Source organism: Sabethes cyaneus, chromosome 3 (genome assembly GCF_943734655.1).
Source record: "Sabethes cyaneus chromosome 3, idSabCyanKW18_F2, whole genome shotgun sequence".
NCBI lineage: Eukaryota > Metazoa > Arthropoda > Insecta > Diptera > Culicidae > Sabethes > Sabethes cyaneus.
In genome coordinates, this window is record NC_071355.1 from 221143834 (window position 1) to 221166118 (window position 22285).

Here is a 22285-nt window from a genome sequence, read left to right on the forward strand (position 1 = left end):
AGTTCTTCCAAGGTGTGTTGCTGCAAGACGTCAGCAGGAAGTCCTGATTCTTTCAACTAGATCAGACGAATTTGAGTGGATGAATGTAAAGGGCGTGAATATGCGCGAAACATTAATCGACGGCACATCAGCGACTTCTGAAGCCTATCCGATTGTAGCAATTGAAGATCATCTTCAAAATCCGTGAATCGATGACTTATAAGCTCGAAAATTTTCCTTTTTTTATTCGCTGAATTTCATTTGATAGCTTTAAATAAAAAGGTTGGAATGAATATTTTGAAAATGAATGAAAATTTTTTTGTTGTGAAGGGGGGGGGGGGGGGTTTCCGTGACGTGACGTACTTTCTCAGGGAGGGTCACGAATGTGTGACTAAATGTGACAAGGGGGGGAGGGGGGGTTGATTTTGGTCAAAATTTGCGTGACGTACTAAATGGATGTCGCCTAAATAAACTTTTGAATGTCCCAAAGCTAAAGATACGTGTCGGGTGCCAGTGTATGCAAACGGTGCTAGAGAATAGCAAATTACTTTCGCCGAGGTCTCGTTTAGAATCTTTAGTTACAGTGTAACTATAGTTACAGTTAGCTATATCGAAAGCAGATCCATTGATAAAGTGCAGAAACATGGGTGTGATTTTTTCTCAAGCTGCCAAAAAAAGACAAAGATACATGAAGAAGATCTGATTTAGCGAAATTAAATACATTATACATTATCCATTGTTGAAAAAATAGTATACACCTGAATATGGTCCGTAATCGGCTGTTCGGCGAAGCTTTCGTTTGACGTCGAAACGGGAGCGTTGTACGGCCGTCATGTCAACTTTGCGACAGATTTTTCGGGTCGTGGTTTTTGGGTAAAAATGAGATCGTATGGGTGTTCAGGAACAATTGTGTTTTTTGGCGTAATGCGATGATGCTCTATCCGGCTAAAACACGTATTGTCCATCTGCATGATGTTTTTGTAGAAACGAGGTCTATCGCGGGACGTATCCTGCGCGTAAAAAGCGACTTGAGTGTATACTTATTTTTAACTGTCCGCAAAGCCACAGATTGCTTCTGTTCTTAGAAGCACTCTTAACGAAGTCATCAACCTCAACGTTTTTCATGTACTTGTAGAAACTGTTATCGGAAAACTAAAATATACGTTTGTTGCCGTACCAAACGATATCCTGTCTAGGGAATTAGGGAAAAACAGTGTTCTACTACTCGCTATTCCGCTTTCAATATTGTTTAATGTTTCAATCCACCCGGCTAGCACCAACTCGTATATCATTGTACGAAAATTATCGTACAGTGTGACACATATGTATTCGAACAAAAATCATTTTATGCTTTCAGCGGCATATGCAATTAATACAATCAAACTAAGACCATGTGTGTGTGGCATCATGACTTAAGTCTTACTTGACGTAGTTTCATTTTCGTATTGTGTCTCGCTCGGTGTGTACGTACCAGAGTTTAAATTACGGTCGTTGATAATAAATAAATTGTTCAACGGTGCTACATGCGGCACTATTTTTCTTGACCTCAAACATAACGGCATAAAAAGAGGATTTGTATACTATACACTAAAAAGATTGGTTAAGATGGGATCTGTTGAAAACCGTAAAGAAACCGGTAAAAAAAACGAAGCGTTAGAGCTGCAGAGGTCAAAAAGGTTGTTCGAGAATGAATTCGTTGCGGTTGCAAACGGCCCTCACGGAAAATGGCAGTTCAGCTGAATATCAAAAGGAAAACTCTTCGTCAAATTTTGAAAATGGATCTGGATATGAAAGCATTCAAAAAAGGAAAAATCCATGGATTAACGGAAGTAACAAAACAAAAACGGCAGGAAAGATGCAAACTGCTGCTCTGTCGGCACGGTGTTTCAGAAGTGATATATTCTGATGGGAAGCTGTTTGTTCTTCAAACACCGTATCATGCTCAAAATGATCGGTTGTGGTCGGTTTCGATCATGGACGTTCCAAAGCACAAACGGAATGTACCTCGATACCAAAATTCATCAACGGTCATGGTATAGGGAGGCATTTCAAAGAAAGGAAAACTTCCTGTTCTATTTATTGACAAGGGTGTCAAAGTTAATGCAAAATACTGTCTGGAAATAGTCTTAGAACAAAATTTGAGCTTACGTTCGGGGAATGTATGGTGAAGAAGATTACGGCTTTCAACCGGATAGAAATCCACCACACTGTAATTCCTGTGAGAAGACGTGGTGCAAAACCAATTCGACGGATTTTATATCGAAAAAGAAATGGCCTCCAAGTTCTCCTGATTTGAACCCATTGGATTTTTGTAAATGAGGTACTTGCAGCAGAAACTCAAGGATTATAAATATCATAATTTGAATGAATTTAAGTTAGTTATTAACAAGATATGGAATGATATTCCGATGGAAGTAGTGCGTGCCGCATGTAACGACTTTAAAAAGCATTTGAAGCGTGTTATCCAGGCAAAAGGCGATTCAATAGAGTAATGACTGTTGCATTCTGTGTCAGTGGGTAAACCACTTGTAAAAGTAAAATTCGAAATTCAGCCTTTATTTACAAAAATATAAGACTTTGTTTTTGTTCGAATACATATGTGTCACACTGTAAATATCCCCTAAGAAATTCGGAATCGTAACTAAAGCTTGATAAAGTACGCTCAAGTTGATTTTTAATCGGATATAATGATAATAACTGACATATATACGATTTCCAGCACAGAATTGTATAGCTTTACGGAGCGAGCCGCGCCTAATCGGATATTATCGTATATAACTACCTATATAGTCGGAACACTTATAATCAATCCTAATCACGTATATCCACAATAGTACGGATATGTCAATTTTGCGTATCAAATACGATTTATTAGCATGTACGTAATGCTGATTTTTACCTACATACGAAAATGCTAGTTGGACAACAGTGCAGGTTTCCTGTCCAAGAGATAGATTCAGCTACTTTCTTTTTCTTTAAAACATTCAGATTCTACGAATCTCGTTGATTTCGTCTCATTCTGTCTGCGTAACATCAACGAAGGAGGGTAAGCTGTTGCAATATACACGGATCCAAAGGCAGCGTTTGATCAGGTTGGGCACGGTATCATCCTCACAAGGCTGGAGAAACTTGGTGTTTCCTCATGATGACTTACTCCTACCTAAAACAAGGCAGGGCTTAGTGAGAAGATCGGGTCCGAGTTTCTCAATGCATTCAGCAACATCTATGGCATACCGGAGAAGTAACCATGAACTACTGCTCTTTTTTTTTATTCCTTAACTGATAACGAAAGCTTACTCAGTATAATATTGCATCCTCAATGCAGCGCACTAATTCAGCGAATATTATGGATATAGGGAGTATGGGCCTCATTATGCCTCACCAGCTTTTCTTTACTACAACTTAAACTAGAAATTGTATTGACATTAGGCCTCATATTGGATGAGAAATTGTACTTAAAATTGGAATAATTTAAACTTAAAGTTATTGAATTTTAAATTCGAAATCACGAAATTTGATTCGAAGTTTTACCTTAAATTAGACATGAATCGAACTTTGAATTCTGACATTAGACTTGGTATTGAGCGTCAAATTGGAACTGAAATTAAACATAAATTGTATTGAGACTTGGAATTACATTGAACTTGAATTTGGAGTTGAAAGTGAGCTTCAACTTGAAATCTTTCTTGAAATTAGACTTGAAACTGGAACCATTTTTAGTTTCTTATCGCGAAAGCGGTCTAATAAACTTAAAACTGAGTAATTCCGGGTTACACGAATTATTTTGTTTTACATTCAATTTTACAGAGAGGGAGGTGTGCTCTGCCCAGCCTGGATACGTCATTATCTATACCTATAAATAAGGATTTCTGTCTGTCTGTCTGTCTGTCTGTCTGTCCGTATGTTCCTTATAGAATCGAAAACTACTGAACCAATCGGCATGAAAATATGCATGTAGAGGTTTTTTGGGGCCAGGAAAGGTTTTAGTGATGGTTAGAAACCCCTCCCCCCATTAGGAGGGGGGGGCTCCGATACAAATGAAACACAAATTTCTCCATAACTCGACAACTAATCAAGCAAATAGAACAAAAATTGGCATGTGGGTGTTTTCGGTGACAAGAATTTATTCTATGGTAAATTGAGACCCCTCCCCTCTTTATAAGGGGAATTATAACTCCTCTCCTCTTTAAAAGGGGGGGCTTCCATACAAATTTTCTCATAACTCGAGAACTAATCAAGCAAATGGAACCAAATTTGGCATGTGGGAGATTTTGGAGTCTTGAATTTATTTTACGATAGTTAGAGACCTCTCACCCCTGTGGAGGGGGATGTGGACTCTCATACAAATAAAACAGAAATTTTTGCGAAACTCAAAAACTAATCGAACTCGAGAAATTCGAGACTCTTCCATAAAACATTAGTCAATACAAGACCACAAAAACTATCTATAGTAACACTAGACCATTCAGGACGAGACGGTCGCGAGTGTTGCCGGTGACCCGCCGTCGGAAGCGCCGCCCACTGGGGGGCTTGCAAAACTCGAGATTGTGACAAAGATCATCCGAGATTCATGATTTATGTACACCACAGGTTAATTTGTGGCAATACGAAGTTTGTCGGGTCAGCTAGTTAACTATAAAATCCGCAAAGGAGTTCCGTGACCCGTACTGTCTTGATTCATTGTGCCATCCACTGGTTCGATCTATTTCGGTGCCGTGATCTAACAAATTTGGATCGCAAGAAACACAAAATTTTTCATCGTTGTGGAAAACTCCAAGGAAATATTTGCAAAACAAAGGTTAAATCAGATCGGACCAAGTCGCAAATATAAAAATAAGTTAATGACAGCAAACGATCATGTATTTTCTAACCTACATTTTGTTCTAATCAGACTTCATAAATGTTGCAAACAGTCAGAGTTATGAGATGATTTTGAACTATTGATAGCTATAAACCATACAGATCAGCAAACTTTGAACGCGTTTTTCTCGAAATCTGAGTTTTGTTACTTGGTTCGATCTGACGTAACACCGACCAATTAATGAGAAGATACTTAACAATGTTGCCTCGTTTAACGGTACTTTTTCATTCGCGAAGCAACGTACTTTGCAACAGCAATTTTGAGGTTTTATGACTAACTAGTGTCCATTGTTTAATGCCATTTATCGAGAACTTGATCAATAAAAATCAACAAAAGCTTCACACTAAACCTTTGGTAGTGGCAAATGTAGCTTTCTAACGTTCTAGTGCGCATTATGCAATTAAGATGCATGAAAACAATTATTCGTTTCTACCGGTCATAAATGTCTGTTAGCCATAATTTTCATGAAGCAATTGCTCGCTTGAGAACAACACTTTGTTCTGTCTTTACAACCAATAAAAAATTCCTAAAATAGTTGATCTGTGGCGGAAGGTATCTACGTAGATGGAGTAACCGCGGCACATGATTGCAAACTTCATTAAGCATGAATACCCTCAGCGGACAGCGAATGCAGATGCAGAAATGAATTCATGATGAAAACGGTTTCTTCCCGTCGTTACGCATCGTAACAATGAATTCATCGGTATTGCTGTTGTAATTGAATAGCGTGAACAGTTGGCGAAATTTTTGCGTTTTTCAGTACAATTCTGTTGTAGATGCTGCGACTAAGCTGGTATCATATTTCCAGCTAAGTATGATTCGTAAATTTTTGCAAGTTTAATAAAGAATATTACTTTTATTCTCAAAAGTTTATTACAATTAGATTTATTGTAATTTAATCATTGATAAAATAATATATTTTGCAATAATCTTACAATCTTATTACACTTAGAAATTGAACAATCGTTTGCATTGTACCTGGTAATATCCAGTTTACAAGTATTGTATGTATGTAGGTATGTAGATATGCATAAATTCCATCGATCAATCAAACTAACGGTCAATTCACCGCGCATCCAGTAGGTACCTTTTGGTGCAGCACCTTCCAGTGACATGTATGAATGTTCCAGCAGCGAAACCTTTCTGGGTTAGTAATCAGCGCAAAATTACTCATGCCAAGCACTAACAGCATTCGACAAATTTGTCTACCGTACCAATTTAAGCATAGTTTTAAAAGCTGAGCATGAATTCATTGATGAAGATGTTTACGACAAGAATACTACTGTGGAAATAAATAACAGGCGTTTCCCTCCGTGCATGGTTTGCAGTGAGGCAGTCTAAGTGTTGATACCAGCGCTAGTTGATATTCATATCATGATCATGGTGGCACCCAAGAGCCGCCCGGCTTTATTAAGCTAGCGGGTTTTAACCGAAGATAACCCACTTCTAAACAGTTAAAACTGGCATAAAAGTAAAATTTCTGGTTGGAAATATTATTTTGGCAGAAATTATCTAACAAGTTATAAAATCTTTTGAAAATGTTTTAAAACATTTCAAAAATTAAGCTCACAAATCACAAACGCAGGAGAATCATTACCGAATAACGGTCCAAGTCCGTCACTATACTAACATAAGTAAAAATCTGCCATCATTTATTTCGACTCCATTCAAAGACCGTTGGTCACCGAGGATCGCCGCCGCGTTGTCGAATGGCGGCGCACATACATGGTGAGAGAGCTTCTAACCGCCAGCAGCGATCGAAACAGTCAGTCGGTATACTATTCGGTTTTGAGTGCATTGCATTAGCAAACGGCGAGGTTGCGCAGCCAGTTAAGTCCAACCGGGCCCTCGCAGCAGGCCAGAAGTGAAGTTAGTACTTTGGGGCCGTTCATTACGCGTCGGAGTGTTTTAGCGGCCTGTTGCTTCAAGAGCAGGTGGATAAAAAAGAACATAATCGTTTCGCGAACGTTGATTAACTGCCAAGAAGTCGAGCTTGACGGGGTAGAAAAGTGTGTTATTAGAACGTAAGCAAGTAATAGCTGAAACTAAAGACTAAAACTGGAAGTGTACAGTGCAGTTATTCTCTCCCGTGGCATTTGCAACTAGATAGTTTCAAGCTCAAGTGCGTTACGCACCAGGAGGGGCAAAAATGACGATGACAGTGAAATTATTTCTGATTTCTGTAATCGTGTGCAGCAGTTTTGTTATTTGTAAGTGAGAATTTCTACGATGTATTAAATTTGTATCATTCAAATCGAGGAGATCATCAAAACCCATGTCACAGTGGAGCTGCCCCGTAGAACCTGCTCATGGAATTGGATAGAGTCATTGTCATGCTACGTAATCAAGCAGTCATCTGGCATCTGGGCAAAGCAGCGAGCTTTACGCTATCGCAATCATCTGCAAAGGCTTGACATCGATTAAATAATTTCATTTTTTCCATTCTTCAATTCTCCATTCGCATTGTATTGCATGTATCCATTCTATTTCTTATTTTAAATTAACTTAATGTCCAAACTGTACTAATCACTTGTACTTCTTTTTTTCGCTGGTTTATCGATCTCTCATGTGGCCTTATATTTTCTTTTGTTCACCTTGCCACCTTCTCCAATGTGTCACGGAGAGTTGAAAGCATGTGATCCGATCTAGTGTACTTTACAAACCCTAAGACCATTTTATAGATGCGCAAACGCAGTATCTACTCGCCCAGGCCTTGTATCTTGGCGATCCGGATGCTTTCAACACCACCAAAGAGGACTGCGTATGGAAGCGGGAAGGTTCCGATTATCAATGCCCGGATCCGGCCATTCGAATCATCCTGTATACGTCCGGAATCGTGAAGGAACGACTGGTGGTAAGTTTGATTCGCATCAGTAATTGATCTCGTCGAAGTGTAATGATAGTCTGAGTTGTGGACTGCGAAATCCAAGTTATCAATCTCTCTTTGCTCTTCCTAAGAAAATGAATAAGCCTGACGCTTCAAGAATAGCCAACTTTTTTTCGAATTTAAAGAGAGTCAAGATAATAAAAATTTAGACTAATTTAGATCAAAAAATATAAGCGACCCTGCCAGTAATACACTAAAGAGAGAACTTTTCTTCCTTAGGGGTCAATTTAACCATAAAAATTCAAATAGCCATATCTCAGCAAAAAGATTTTCTAATTTTTAGATGTTTTACAAAGACAATTTAATGGACTACATGATAAAATTGTGAATGACGACTTGGGGGACCTTTTGCAATGATGAACTATCTTGAAAATATATCGAAGAAATCGGATTATTTCGTTTATATAACCCATTCCTATTTTTCCGATCGATTTTTGCAACTCCTCAATGCAGAAGATCCACCCCTCCAAATTACCATTTATTGATAAATAAAAAAGTTCTTGCTTCTCAAAGTGGTGTGGGATAAAATTGACAAAATGGTTGAAAACCCAGCGAACCATTTAGTTGGCATATCTCGATTGCAATTGAGAAATACTCATCGTATCTGAACGAAAAAGTTATATTTCATGTCAGATAAGAGCATATATGTACCAAAGTGGAGGCAATATACGTGCGAAAATTTTGACGATTATTTTTAATTCTATCTTGCATTTTATACAGCGGTTTTTATAGCACGCAACTTAATATTCCTGAATATATGATTAAGATATAACTAAATATTGCAAACATCTATACTACTTTATAATTCACAGTCATGAGCTGTATATGAGGACACGCACGACTGCAAAACAACTTATTGTTCACTTTGTTTTGACATACTCTAATCATTATACAATTCCAACGTAAAATTGACATAAAAACGATTTAATGTGAACTTTCTATTATGATCTTGTGTTATCTGGGAAAAGAAAATAACGTTACTTCAACAAGCAACCACAATATTCTCCTGTTAGAAGGTTACAATAATTCTCCTATCACGATTATACTGCTGAATCTAATTTTGCAGCAGTAAATGCGAAATATTTTAGAGCACACGTACAGGGTGTTAGGTAGTTTATGGCAGATATTTCAGAGGGTGATAGAGGACCACATTTGATGATAAAAATCCTTCTACGCATATGGTCAAATCTCAATCGTTACAAAGTTATTAAACATTTTGAACTTTCGGTTCTATTTGCCTTAAAGTAGCTCTAGTACAAAAGCTATGCAAGCTGGCTCAATTCTGTTACTTTTTCTTAGAAAACTGAGAAAATATTGAAAATTGGTCTTTAACCTCCTACTTCATGAGATGTAGTAACTTTTTAGAAACAAAAAGCTTTGAAATAAGTGTTTCTTAAGGCGTTTTTATCGAAATTCTTTTGTAAATGTGTGATAAAACTGATGGTTTTTTTTGCCAATTTGATGCTCTGGTACCGTTCTACAACTCATACATCACGCATAGCATACTAGTTCACCGCGTGCAACGTACACGGTCTGACGCACATGGAAAACAATAACGAAACAGACTTGTCGGATCTCTCTGGTACGTTTCTGAAAACGATTGTAGTAATGCAATGTCCGGAAGAATTCGCGGACATTCATCTTTGCCATCGCTAATTGTGTAGCAACGACAACCCAGCAGGATATAGGACACAGGAGGGTATTTTCAGCCCATTAAGAGATTGCATCTATTTTTTCGGCCTATGGCCTAGATCTAGTGGAAGAACAGGTGGTTTTGACGTTGTTTTAATGAAAGATTGTAGATTACTTACAGTCTTGAGAAAATAGTTATAACATATTAAAATTGTATGTCGGCAAAGTATTTTTATTGTCGAAAGAAAAGGCAAATAGGCTGAATTTAGAAGCATGCTGGAAAAACTCTCCCGGACCCTACTTGTAAATTTTCCAATCAACGGCTACCTAATGCAAGTAAGTGAACACAAATCCAGAAGTGTTTGTGAGAAAAACGAAAAAGAAGAAAAATAGATGGCTGAAAAAATAAAATTTTGTTTTCTTTTTCTTTTTTATCTGGCTGTGTTAAAAGTTATAAAAGTTTTTGCCAAGCTACTACCAACAAAACAAAAAAAAAGTTTGTTCCAATACGTTGTTGTAGTTTCTGAGAAAAAGGTACATAAGGTTTGAAAATCGTGGTTTTCCAGGAGTGGCGTTTTATTCCGCCGAAGTTGTGTATCGTTTTTCGGCCACTTCCCGTGGTCGGATCATTACAAATATGGTATCAAAATAAGCGGAAAAGCCTGCAAAATCAAAACCTGAAATGAAAAAATAATGATTTTTTCAAAAAAAATTGTCGTTTATGTCCCCTTAAGATGCTATCTATTTGCGTTCTTATTGGGAGGGTTGCTGTATATCAAAAATTTTGAACTTTTTGTTCTTGAGATTCAATTTTTATAAAAAAAAATTAAATAGTGCTATGAAGATGTGTAGTGTTTTCTTAACTAAAATGGAGAGAACCAGATCCCTTCCTTTTGAGATACAATCCGGTCTGCCCCAAGGAAGCCACCTTGGTCCACTACTGTTCATTCTTTTTGTAAATGACTTGTGTTCCACGATAAAGTCGTCCAAGTATATGTTTTCCGACGACCTGAAGTTCTATCGGGTAGTTGCTTCGAGTGTTAACTGCTCTGCCCAACAATCCGACATTGATTCATTGTCAAATTGGTGTAAACTGAAGGCAATGGACGTGAATGTGCAGAATTGCAATGTCATCTCATTCTGCAGAAACAGGCATCTCACCTTGTTCATTTACAAAATAGATTCCGCCAATCTATACCTATAAATAAGGATTTCTGTCTGTCTGTCTGTCTGTCTGTCTGTATGTTCCTTATAGAATCGAAAACTACTGAACCAATCGGCATTAAAATATGCATGTAGAGGTTTTTTGGGGCCAGGAAAGGTTTTAGTGATGGTTAGAAACCCCTTCCCCCATTAAGAGGGGGGGCTCCCATACAAATGAAACACAAATTTCTGCATAACTCGACAACCAATCAAGCAAATAGAACAAAATTTGGCATGTGGGTGTTTTCGGTGACATAAATTTATTCTATGGTAAATTGAGACCCCTCCCCTCTTTATAAGGGGAATTATAACTCCTCTCCTCTTTAAAAGGGGGTGCTTCCATACAAATTTCCTCATAACGCGAGAACTAATCAAGCAAATGGAACCAAATTTATCATGTGGGTGTTTTTGTAGGCAAGAATATTTTCTACGGTATATTTTCTATGGATTTCCCCACTTTAAGAGGGGGGGCTCCTATACAAATGAAAAACAAATTTCCTCATAACTCGAGAACTAATCAAGCAAATGGAACCAAATTTGACATGTAAGTGGTTTTGGACGCAAGATTTTTTTGTATGGTGAATTGAGACCCCTCTCTTCTTTAGAAAGCGAGTTATGGCCCATCTCCCCTTTAAGAGGGTGGGCTTCCATACAAATGAAATGCAAATTTCCTCTTATCTCGAGAACTAATCAATCAAATGGAACCAAATTTGGCATGTGGGAGTTTTAGATGGCAGAAATTTTTTCTATGGTGAATTACGACCCCTTCCCCTTTTAAGAGGGGAGCTCCCATACAAATGAAATTCAAATTTCCTTATAACTTGAGAACTAATCAAGCAAATGGAACCAAATATGGCATGTGGGAGATTGTGGGGTCTTGAATTTATTTTACGATAGTTAGAGACCTCTCACCCCTGTGGTAGGGGGATATGGACTCTCATACAAATAAAACAGAAATTTTTGCGAAACTCAAAAACTAATCGAGAAATTCGAGACTCTTCCATAAAACATTAGTCAATACAAGACCACAAAAACTATCTATAGTAACACTAGATCATTCAGGACGAGACGGTCGCGAGTGTTGCCGGTGACCCACCGTCGGAAGCGCCGCCCACTGGGGGGCATGCAAAACTCGAGATTGTGACAAAGATCATCCGAGATTCATGATTTATGTACAACACAGGTTAATTTGTGGCAATACGAAGTTTGTCGGGTCAGCTAGTAATTTTGATAAAAGATGTTATAGAGCTTTTCAGAAAAATATTTAACCGAAACGCGTTTTAAGCGCAAAACATTGAAAATATGCGTTTTTGTGTGTATTTTGGGTGAAGACCAAAGAGATCCTCACTTTTTATATTTTGTTCAGAAGGTGCTGGTTTGTCCAAATTATCTGTTTCATTGAAGGAACAAATAAGCTTCCAAGTTGAATTGACAGCGCGGAGAAGATTGATGTTTTCAGAAGTAATGGGATGTTCTTCTACGATTTGATTATTTCCAAGCAGGCTTCGTTTTCGGGTTTTTGCTCAGTAAATGCTCATTTGACTAGAGCGTTTCAACAAAACAGAATTTGAAAAAGTAGCGTAAGTGGCAATTGTAGAGATAGTTATTATCTACAATTTTGTTGAAGAGAGTACAATTATATCTGTGGTATTTACGCGCTATGGGGCTGCTACCCCGTTGGTAGCATTCTTCAGCACAACTTTCTTCAGCAAAATTGTAGATAATAAATTACTCTACAATTGCCCTTTGCACTACTTTTTCGAATTCTATTTCGCTGAGGCGCTGTAGTCAAATGAGCATCTACTGAGCAAAAAACCGAAAATGAAACCTGTTTCCAAGAGGTTATCGAAGATTTCTCGTTGCAATACAGAATACTAAAAAAAATGACACCCACATATCTTCACCAGATCTGGTCATATTTATTTACGTTTTTATTTTATTTTCTAAATTTGCCATAAATAGGTCACATACGGAAGATGACAGTGGATTCCCCATTGGGGCTCCCATCATTTTCTTATAACAATATGTGAAAAGTGAAATAGTTTTCCTCCACCCAAAGTTGCGTCAGTTTCAAGTAGCGTTTAATTGTTCTCCATTCATTTTCACTGCGTTGTGAAGGTAACCAATGTTTTACCAAGTAATTTCACCAGTAATTCGTAGCAGAAATTGTTTAAATTTTTTTACATCCCAGTTTACGTATTTCGTTCTTATTTGCAATGTTCAGTTGTCTTTATTTTTTCCAGGAAGTCTTGAAAAAATGGAGTAATTTTTGTTAACTTTAGATCCATTTCATCCATGTACATACATTTCATTTCTTAAAAGAATGGAACGGAACCATGGAACGAGGTGTTGAACATTTAGTTTTTTCCTTATTTCCTCAGAAAATGTCTGTTTTCGAAGTCCGATGAAGCCTGCATGCATGTAAATGAAATGCGTTACGTCTACTGTCTACTCTTTCTTTAATATTCGTATTCTACTAATACGCTAGTACAAAAGGAACATTAGAAAGCATTCTTACTACATTCTTGTTTTGGTTTTAGAATGGTTGAAGCATTAAAGATTCCGTCAGAAAAATAGATGCTATTCGACCCTAGTTATTCCAAAAATCATACGGATTTTTTATAACTTAACTATAAATTGCTGAATGCACTGTTCTTATGGTAGAACTTTCCACTCGAAACACACTGTATAAAATACATATCTATGCTTCACCACCCAACACAATAATGTTCTTGCAACATCAGTACGATATAAATTAAAGGCCGAACAGCAGTAAAACCATCCAAAGGTCGTAGCACTAAATCGTGAAACATTTTTAGCCTTAGTATGAGGTCATCTGTACCTACCGGCTATTACCAAGTAGTTATCGTTTACCTTGAAAGTCAATGGCTTACAAGATGGCAGCTTTTATAAAAGTTAGCCATCAACCTGTGAACCACTGATCGATGAACATCATCTTAATATCATCAGTTAGATGACACGGCATCATTTAACATAAACAATCAGGGTCAACAACACGCTCTTAGGGCCATTTCGGTTTCCTTAGGATCACGTTGCGTAATAAACGAAACTTCGCAAAAATGTCTGACCGAAGCTAGGTACTTCTAGCGGTGTTCGCGCAAGGCACAGCTGATAATTACCGTTGTTAGTTGCGTGCCACAGATCGTGGCCTACGAAACGACCGGCGGCGCAGCGCGCGTTGAACCGGTGCGGTGCTGGTTTAGCGCAATTCCTTTGCACCTTTTTTAATGTACACCCTCACCCTAGCTAGTCGCTAGAGCTAGGGGCTCGGTGAGGGCCGTTTCGCATTGCAGCAATTCTGGCGCCAGCCAAGGTAGAACTAAGTTTCTCGACCAATGGTGGTAAGTTGTTGAACAATATTGTTTATTTATTTCCAGCGCAAAGCACCCTTGAAAATCCTAGCAGGTCGTTTAGTGAACATTATTAGAAACAGCAATGAGCACAATTTTTTATAAATTTAAATTAGATTATTAACAACTTGAAAGTTTTGCAATGAACATTAATTCTAATCTTTTTTATTTCACGCATTTACACAACAAAAAATAAAACTTCTAAATTATATTACAATGTACCTACTAAATAAAATTCAAAACTGCCGAAGAAAATAAATTATTTGAATAAAAAACACCAACCTCCCGCCCAGATACTAACTAAACCCAGCAGCGTATATATTTTTAATCGGATAATTTAGTTAGCATGTAATTCACCTGTCGTCTGCGGTAAAGTTGTTTGTCCCACTAACCGTGATCGTTGTCATTGACACTATGTAGGTTAGCTGACGGTACCTATTAGTTACGTACGACGAGGGACGAGATCAAATTGCTTTTAACCTACCGATACCGCAAAATTGATACATATATTAATTCAATCTCCCCGTTCAGTTCAGCATGGATCACCCGGATTGGTTGAATGACTCCGAATGGGACTCGACGAAGGAGAACATACTTCTAGTTCATGGCTACGCCGGTGGTGACAACACTCTGCCGATCGCGGTATTACGTGATGGTAAGTACGCAGGCTACGGATTGAGTTCCTCCGGTATGAAAAATGATGATTTTTTTCAGCCTACATCAACCACGGAGGATATAATGTATTCTTAGTAGACTGGGGAACGCTAGGACAACCACCATGCTATGTGGCCGCAGTGTACAACCTCAGACCGGTTTCGGTGTGTTTGGCGAAAACGTTGATGCGCCTTCGTACGCTGGGACTTACACCCGAAAAAACTACCTGCGTGGGACATTCGTTAGGGGCGCATATCTGTGGCTTATTGGCGAACTTTTTGAACTTCAGAATGGAGCGGATTATAGGTATTTTACAATTACAATCGGTATTTTCGTACTTACTATAAATTTGAAATATTTGTACAGCACTGGATCCTGCGCGGCCTCTTATCAAACCCGGAAATATCAATCGCTTGGACAGTGGAGACGCCAAGTATGTACAAGTGATACATACCAACGCCGGTCATTACGGTGAAGGAGGACGGGTTGGACACATCGATTTTTGTATCAACGGTGGACGGCGGCAACCATATTGTGGCAATAGCACAAGTAAGTATACACGTAACTTAAAGAATTGAATGAAAAATAGTACCCGAAATCTGTTTTTTCTTTGTCAGATATAAACTTGTGCAGTCACATTTGGGCAGTGTGCTATCTGGCACAGTCACTCTACGAAGGATCAGAACCCATGGCAGAGCCATGTAATCGACGGTGTCCTACGAGTATTTTACTACCACCAGCAAGGTCACGAACTGGCCGCTTCGGCTATGCTCTAGGATATGCGATTCCTATGGGACAGAAAACTCCAATGAGGTGTGTTTTCGCATTATTATTAGCTCAATTTAATAAGTACAAATATATTGCTTTACCTTCTATTTTAGTGCATCCGGATCGTACTGTATTAAGGATACCAAACCACCCTTCTGCCCGTCGGATGCCAGTACACTAGGGGATAAAAGATGTTGCATTTAGTATTAACAGATAGAATAGGAATCATTTTTACAATGCACCAAACAATCAATCATGTTGACTGATTGCCCCGTTGATCGATGTTCCGATGGTTGAGCAATTCTTCTATTGAGATCGGACAAAAATCGTACCAATATAAATTCATACGGGGCTTCTTTGCATTTTTGTCTGAAAATGGTAGTTAATTGTTTCTTTCTCGTTAAGTTCTCGCCTAAATATCTTAATCAAAGGATGCATTACTATCGAGTAATCATTAAAATACAATGACTGACAAAAATTTGTAAACTTTCTCTGAAAGTATTTTTTGTATTATTTAAGTTTAATGTTAATCTGAGTCTGTAAATGACAGTTTAATTAAGGCATCATTATCGTTATTTTCATTTCGCCACTATTTAATTCGATACATTTAATTTTAACTGTAAAACTAGGAAATTGGAACACGACTATACAAGTTGAAATCTTTTTCTGTTGGATGTATGGTTTAGTAAACTACAATACTATTACTCACATCTTTTTCTTTGTAATATCATTGTTGAGAAAAGAATATTACTATCACATCTTACTGCTTTACTTCAAATTTCTTTAAGTAGCAATTCCTCGGCCGCAATCCTCGAGACGAAATAAATAATATTTTCCCAATTGAATAAGCCTGATCACGTTTCTCGGACCAGTATTACTCCTGTAATTTGGATTTGCATTTTCATCGATAATAACACATTAAACCTGAAGGAAGGATACAATAAGCTTAAAATCCATGTTTTGCATATTCAACAATTGAACTTAACAGTTACGTATCCCTCTTGCGTGCAATTGGCAGGATAGACCCTCGCCAATGGCATCAGTTCTTGAGGCACCAAAAAATGCCTGAATTTCAGCAAAGCACTAGTAATAAGTAAAATGCAGTATTAGATAAAGGGTGCCATGTGATTAATATAATTGTATAACTCGAAATGATGCTAAACTTGGGAAGAATACTGGATTAAAAAACAAGGTTGTGCCAAATCTTCGGCTCTACGCGAAAGGCGCTGTAATGACATGCATGGCTCTGGCTAACAGTAAAGGTAATTTGTTAAAATAGAAGCAAATTAATATTAATAATTTTAGTATAATTTTGAATATGACTCCGAAAGAAAAATAAAAATTTCTTCATCCATTTCTTCAATTTGTCAAGCCTCAATTACATTAGGCTAGTTTGCTGGTTGCTAGCAAATGAGTTTGCGAGTTGATTGCAAACTCGCCTAGTGTCACCATGTCCGCTCGCTAAATCGCTTGCTAGCAGCTGACAGACTTGCCTAGTGTAATTTAGGCGTTACTAAAAATTGTTTTTTGATTAACTATTTGCTATTTAATAAATCAATTAAATTCAAAACTACCAGTCCCAGTTTTTATTTTCACGAATATAAGCATTAAAGAGAAATGAGTCGTCATTGATTGTAAGAATTTCGCAATTTTTTCAATTAAAAAGAAATGCTGTTCATGAAAATTTTTTCTATGTGTTCAGATTTACAAGAAAAATACACTGAATATATTTTTTAAAGCAAAACCCTTATTTTGTGCCCAAAACTGCGTGTGGAATTCGAAAAGTTAATGATGACTCATTTCCCCTTAATAGACTTTTAGTTTAACATCATGATATGATACTGACCTATAAAACTTATCGTCAATGGTTGAACTTCAAGTTGGGAGCAACTTTTAGAGCCACTAAAATTCCAATATTCCCGTACACTTATAGTCGACTTCGAAGTCTGTCAGTCAGAAGTTTCTTGCGAACCGTCCTACGCTTTGTTTTCCTATATTGTTATTTATATTCTTCCATTTTTTACCGATAAACTTCTTGAAAGATTGAAATAAATGAAGTTATAACAACTACAAAATTGTGTGCATGATTTGACCTAACTAGAACATAAACGAATCAAATCCTAACTTACATAGAACTAGGATAAGTAAGTAAGTAAGTAAGAACCGAAACGAATGAATGCAACATGATAGATCACTTGATGATGGGCACCGCTTAATGATGATAGCACCTTTTAATATTTTGAGAGAAGTTTCGGACCCGCAGTGACAGCGGAATAATGTAACCATGTTGGGCCCTTAGTTTCACTGATGCACTTCTTTGTCAGTCGTTCAATTTTCTCTTCACGTCCGGCAAGCTACCACTTTTCATTAATTATTTTCCAATAACCACACAATGGCGTTAATTTGTTTGCAACATTAAACAATAATTTTCCGCTAATGGTGTGAACATAACTCATCAACTGATGATATTTAACATGTTCGTCATAGTCTAGGAAGAATGAACAGGCCAATCCCAATTATATACTTATATGTACATTGTGGTTGACTTTAGTATATCCGAAGATTCACACATTAATTAACGATTGTGCGATTCCTACGGCATGACCTTGTTCGGCGTAACGTACCTTTTAAACTAATCCCATGTCGGACGTACAATGATGATGCCCCATGCAGAGATTCTACCGGTAGCGGGTACTGTCATTGTGTACCGCAAAAATGGTGAAAAAAGCTAATAACTTTCTCATGTAAGAACGTCACGGTGCAGTCAAAATAATTTTAAAGACTAGACCTTATGCTAGGTATCACTCATTCGTTTCTGTTCTTGCATGACCGTTTAAATCCAGTAATAGGCACCGGCGTCGATTCGACTGATAATTAACATAAATATTTTCTGCGACCAAACAATTGTTACTAATTGTTGCCGTTTTAATTCACAGCTTATTTTTCCAATATAATGCATGCAAAATTGAACATCAGAAAACACACAATTTCGAAAACAATTCTTCTGAACAAAGTTATAGGTTAATGTCGGGCCATCTTCAAACAAATATGCATTGATAATCTTTGATAATCTGTTAATTTCTATATTCGAGTACAAAATAAATTTATTTGTTTTCTACACAACAGTTTTTGCTTTTTGCTGTTTTTGCTCATTGCTTAAATACTCTTCCACCGATAAAAGTACGGAACAATTTTCGCACATTTATAGAAGGCAGTATACATCAAATTTTTTCACAGAATGGTTTCATAGTAAACCTTTTTGAATAATTGAAAACTTGACAAAGAAAAATCCTGAAAGAATTAAAAAAATGGTTTTCGTCATGTTTTCATGAAAACTATGTTTTTAAAGTCTGTGAGCAAATTTCGAGAATTCAGCTTGCAGACTCACCATTTAAAAACTTTACGGCAGCGTACGATTCAGTAAACCGAAGAGATATTTTTTTGAAACGATGATTCTACAATTGATGAAGGGACGGTAAGGGAAAGTAATGAAGAAGGATTTTTTTCCTCGGACCACGGACCATTTTTTTCCACGCTTTCGGACGAACAGCGTCACACGCAGTACCTTGCTAGTCGTAAGGGCCTGCATAGTGTCGTCGTCCTGAAAGTAAAAACACGTTAGATTAAAACTTCTCGGTCGGTGGTTTCTACAGTAGGTGGAGGAAGAGGCACAATTTGTGTCTAAAAATAGACCAACCCATGTCGCTATGGTTACTAAGGGGGGTTGTGCAGACTTCTTTTGTCCAGCGCCTCTGTGGTTCAAAGGTAAACGGGTACCAGTGAGCGACACGCCCTGGCAGGTGTTGTGGGTTCAAATCCGGATATAATCTCTGATTACAGCTTGGTTCGACCCATGCACCTTCCTTGTTAAGCATAGTTACCTATTACCCCCCCCCCCCTTCCTTTCCACCCTTCCCCTTCATTCCCGAAAAAAATCCTTCTTCATTACTTTCCCTTACCGTCCCTTCATCAATTGTAGAATCATCGTTAAAAAAAATATTAATATATGCCTGACCGCATTTCAAGGTCATGACTAAAGTCACGAATTTGGTCAAACAAACCGAAGAGAGTTTTTGTGAATTCAAAATGAACATGATTTTTCAACGAAACTGATTAGGCTAATACGTGTCACCCTCGATTGTTTTCGACGTCAGAAGGTTTGAAACAAGGTGACAAACTGTACAATTCAACATAGCATCGGAATGTGTACTCGGATCTCGGAAGGCAGACGTGTATAAAAGAAGCTACAATCACAATAATGCATCAAATGCTCAAATGGTAGCTAGTAGGGAGTGTAGGCTACATACGTAACAAGAATGCCGGATGAAATACCAGCACAGGCAATATTCAGAGCAGAGAGCCCGAAGAGGTCAGCGACTTTGACGTAGCACCTATTGGATGAGCGCTGCCGGTGATGGTGCTCTAGTGATGACAACTGAGTGATACGGGGGCAATGTGGTTTAAAAAGGTCTGGAAGAAGAAGTAGACGTTTGATGGTATTAGTAACGAACAATCAGGAAACGACGTCAAACTACAAAAACAAACCGCGCCGAACAATAGGGTTTGTTTTTGGAGTTTGACGCCACGATTGATCGATTTACGATTTCACTCACACCATGATGAACTTTCTTCATGGCACTAACACTACTTTACCAACATTGCCACACCTGTATATATCACATTGATACGGGGGTAACTTCTGGGTTCGTCATAGGATCGATACCTCGAACTGAACCAGAAAACTAAAGTAAGTCAGAAACTGCAAGATTTCTCGGAAACAGCTGAGGCGGTCAGACCGAAATTTTAACACAAGTAGGTCACAGGAAAACAGATATAACACTCACTCTCCATTCGTCGCACGCTGTAACAGTCATTTCCAATGTATTGTTTTCGTTAAAATGGTGTTTTTATACAAAAGGAGGGGAATGCCCCATAAAAAATACTTGCTTGTTCGAGGGATACTTCTGTTGTAACGCAATATTTAGGAATGCCGATCATAGATGGTGCTAGGGATCAGGCAAAATGTGCATGACGACCATTTTTGTTAATTTTTCTTCCAAGAGTTTTGTCTATTTGTCTGTGCTTAGGTATTAGCATAAGCTTTGCTTACACTAAAAAATATCGACACGTCGCATCCACGTGAAAAATCATGTAGAATTCTGTACAGCAACTTACGTGAACTTCATGTACTAGTTAATGGGAAAATTGATCAAATTTACCGGGATTGCACGTAAACTGGTTAGTATGAGTGCGAGTTACCAACAATTCACGTGAATGTTACATGAAAAGTGTGATGGATGAGAATTACCTATGTTTTCACGTAAACTTGACGTGATGATTTTTTTGAATGTAGGAAGAAGTTTGAGCACAGCCAAATATTTCCTATTTTACAAGCAATTTAAGGGGTAATTTTTTGTAAAACGCCATTTTTTGATCTAAGTACACCCTCGTCGTTGCCACTTCTGTCTCAAAATTATCGCTCTCTACAAATAAAACTTATGCAATGTGAACATTTCTTTTCAAACTTTTATAGATAGAAGATATTTCGACGGTTCGTTGAGTGACGATAGACTTTCTGATCGGTCAGGAAATAACTAAAGAGAAAAAAGTTAATACTGCATATTATTTTAAAATTAGCTAAAATGCAACTAAAACAAAAATTATTGTACCAGTTATTTATCTAATAAACAAGAATTTTGTGATTTCGACGATTCAAGGAATGCGGGGAAAGCATAAATGACGACAAATGAGACCTTACAACTAATTAAAAAAAATCTCGCCTCTCTCTCTCTCTCCCTCTCTCTCTCTCTGTTCCTCTCTGTTTCCTCTTCTTTCTCCTCTTTGTTCCTCGCGCTCTCTATCCCTAACTTTCTCTTCCTGTCTCTTGCTCTCTCGCTCCTGATCTCTCTGTCTACCTCCCTTTAAACACTTGCTCTCTATGCTCCTGTTCCCCCAGCTTGCCACTCGTTTCCGCAAACGCTTATATTGCAAGAGAAATGAATCCCTTTTTCCTTATTAGAACTTGTGTACCCCACACAATTGCAATGTTTCATTTCGGAGGTTTTAATGACAAACCAATAAAGCCCTTTTTTCTTGCTTGGATCTCCCCACTTACCAACCTGCTGCCCCTTCGCCCGTATTTGCCACCTTGCCTACCTTTTGTGACCTTATTTTTTATTTAGACCTCACCTTGTTAGAGTTTACCACCCTCGCTCGGCCGATACCGTGCGATTAGACTATTTTTTATTTATTTGTGTTAAAAGTATTGAACAGATAATAGTTGCTAGTTCAATTTACACCCATACGTTTCAATACGTCAAAAACCCGATTCTAAAGAACGAACTGGGTCTTATGATATCTGTTGGACTCATCATTTGCGACTATAAAATAAATCGAACCCTCTCACATGCAGCTTATTGAATACAACCGTGCCAGTGTTCACAGCTCGAACGAATTCTGGTTAGAAATTTCATAAAACGTCTGTCTGCGACAAACAAAGCCCATACAGTTCTATTGAAACCCCAATAAGTCTGTTAGAATTTTTTCCCCGAGCGCTAGTGGCTCCCCGCCACCGTGTACCGGCAGCATTAGTTAATCTTCTTATTCATTTTCATCTATCCTCCAAAGCGCTACACAACACCAGTAGCACCAGCGTGCAAAACTTTTAGTTTGAATTTACGCGCCAAACGAACCGATAGGTTTTCGATACCCGATGGCGGGTGCTTCACACCGACTTAATCAGGTTGGTTAAAAATGTAAACGGAAAGTGAGGTATTGGGCTACCAAAAATGTGCTAGTGGACAAAAAGAAAGTGAAATTGTGAGGACGGCGTGGGTGAAAACTGTTCGATTAGAGTTCAATTATTACAGCGATCGAAGGTGATGTGTTTAAGTATATGAATTACCAATGAGACAGTAGTGTATCGTGACA

The 22285-nt window shown here is 37.9% G+C and overlaps 1 protein-coding gene across 1 annotated transcript; it reads left to right on the top strand.

Moving 5' to 3' along the window:
- The first annotated feature begins 6989 nt into the window (after positions 1-6989).
- LOC128743791 (phospholipase A1 member A-like) lies at positions 6990-15559 on the top strand. Its single transcript, XM_053840457.1, has 7 exons — positions 6990-7050; positions 7522-7694; positions 14465-14588; positions 14648-14893; positions 14954-15136; positions 15205-15400; positions 15469-15559. Exons 1-7 carry the CDS (start codon positions 6990-6992, stop codon positions 15557-15559), a joined length of 1074 nt encoding a protein of 357 aa, XP_053696432.1.
- The last annotated feature ends 6726 nt before the right edge of the window (positions 15560-22285 follow it).

Excerpts from the sequence above, each read along its gene's own strand:
- LOC128743791 (XM_053840457.1), top strand. The coding sequence starts at position 6,990 with ATGACGATGACAGTGAAATTATTTCTGATTTCTGTAATCGTGTGCAGC. Across the intron at positions 15,137-15,204 it reads ATATTGTGGCAATAGCACAA|ATATAAACTTGTGCAGTCAC; the intron begins GTAAGTATACAC and ends TTTCTTTGTCAG. Across the intron at positions 15,401-15,468 it reads GGACAGAAAACTCCAATGAG|TGCATCCGGATCGTACTGTA; the intron begins GTGTGTTTTCGC and ends CTTCTATTTTAG.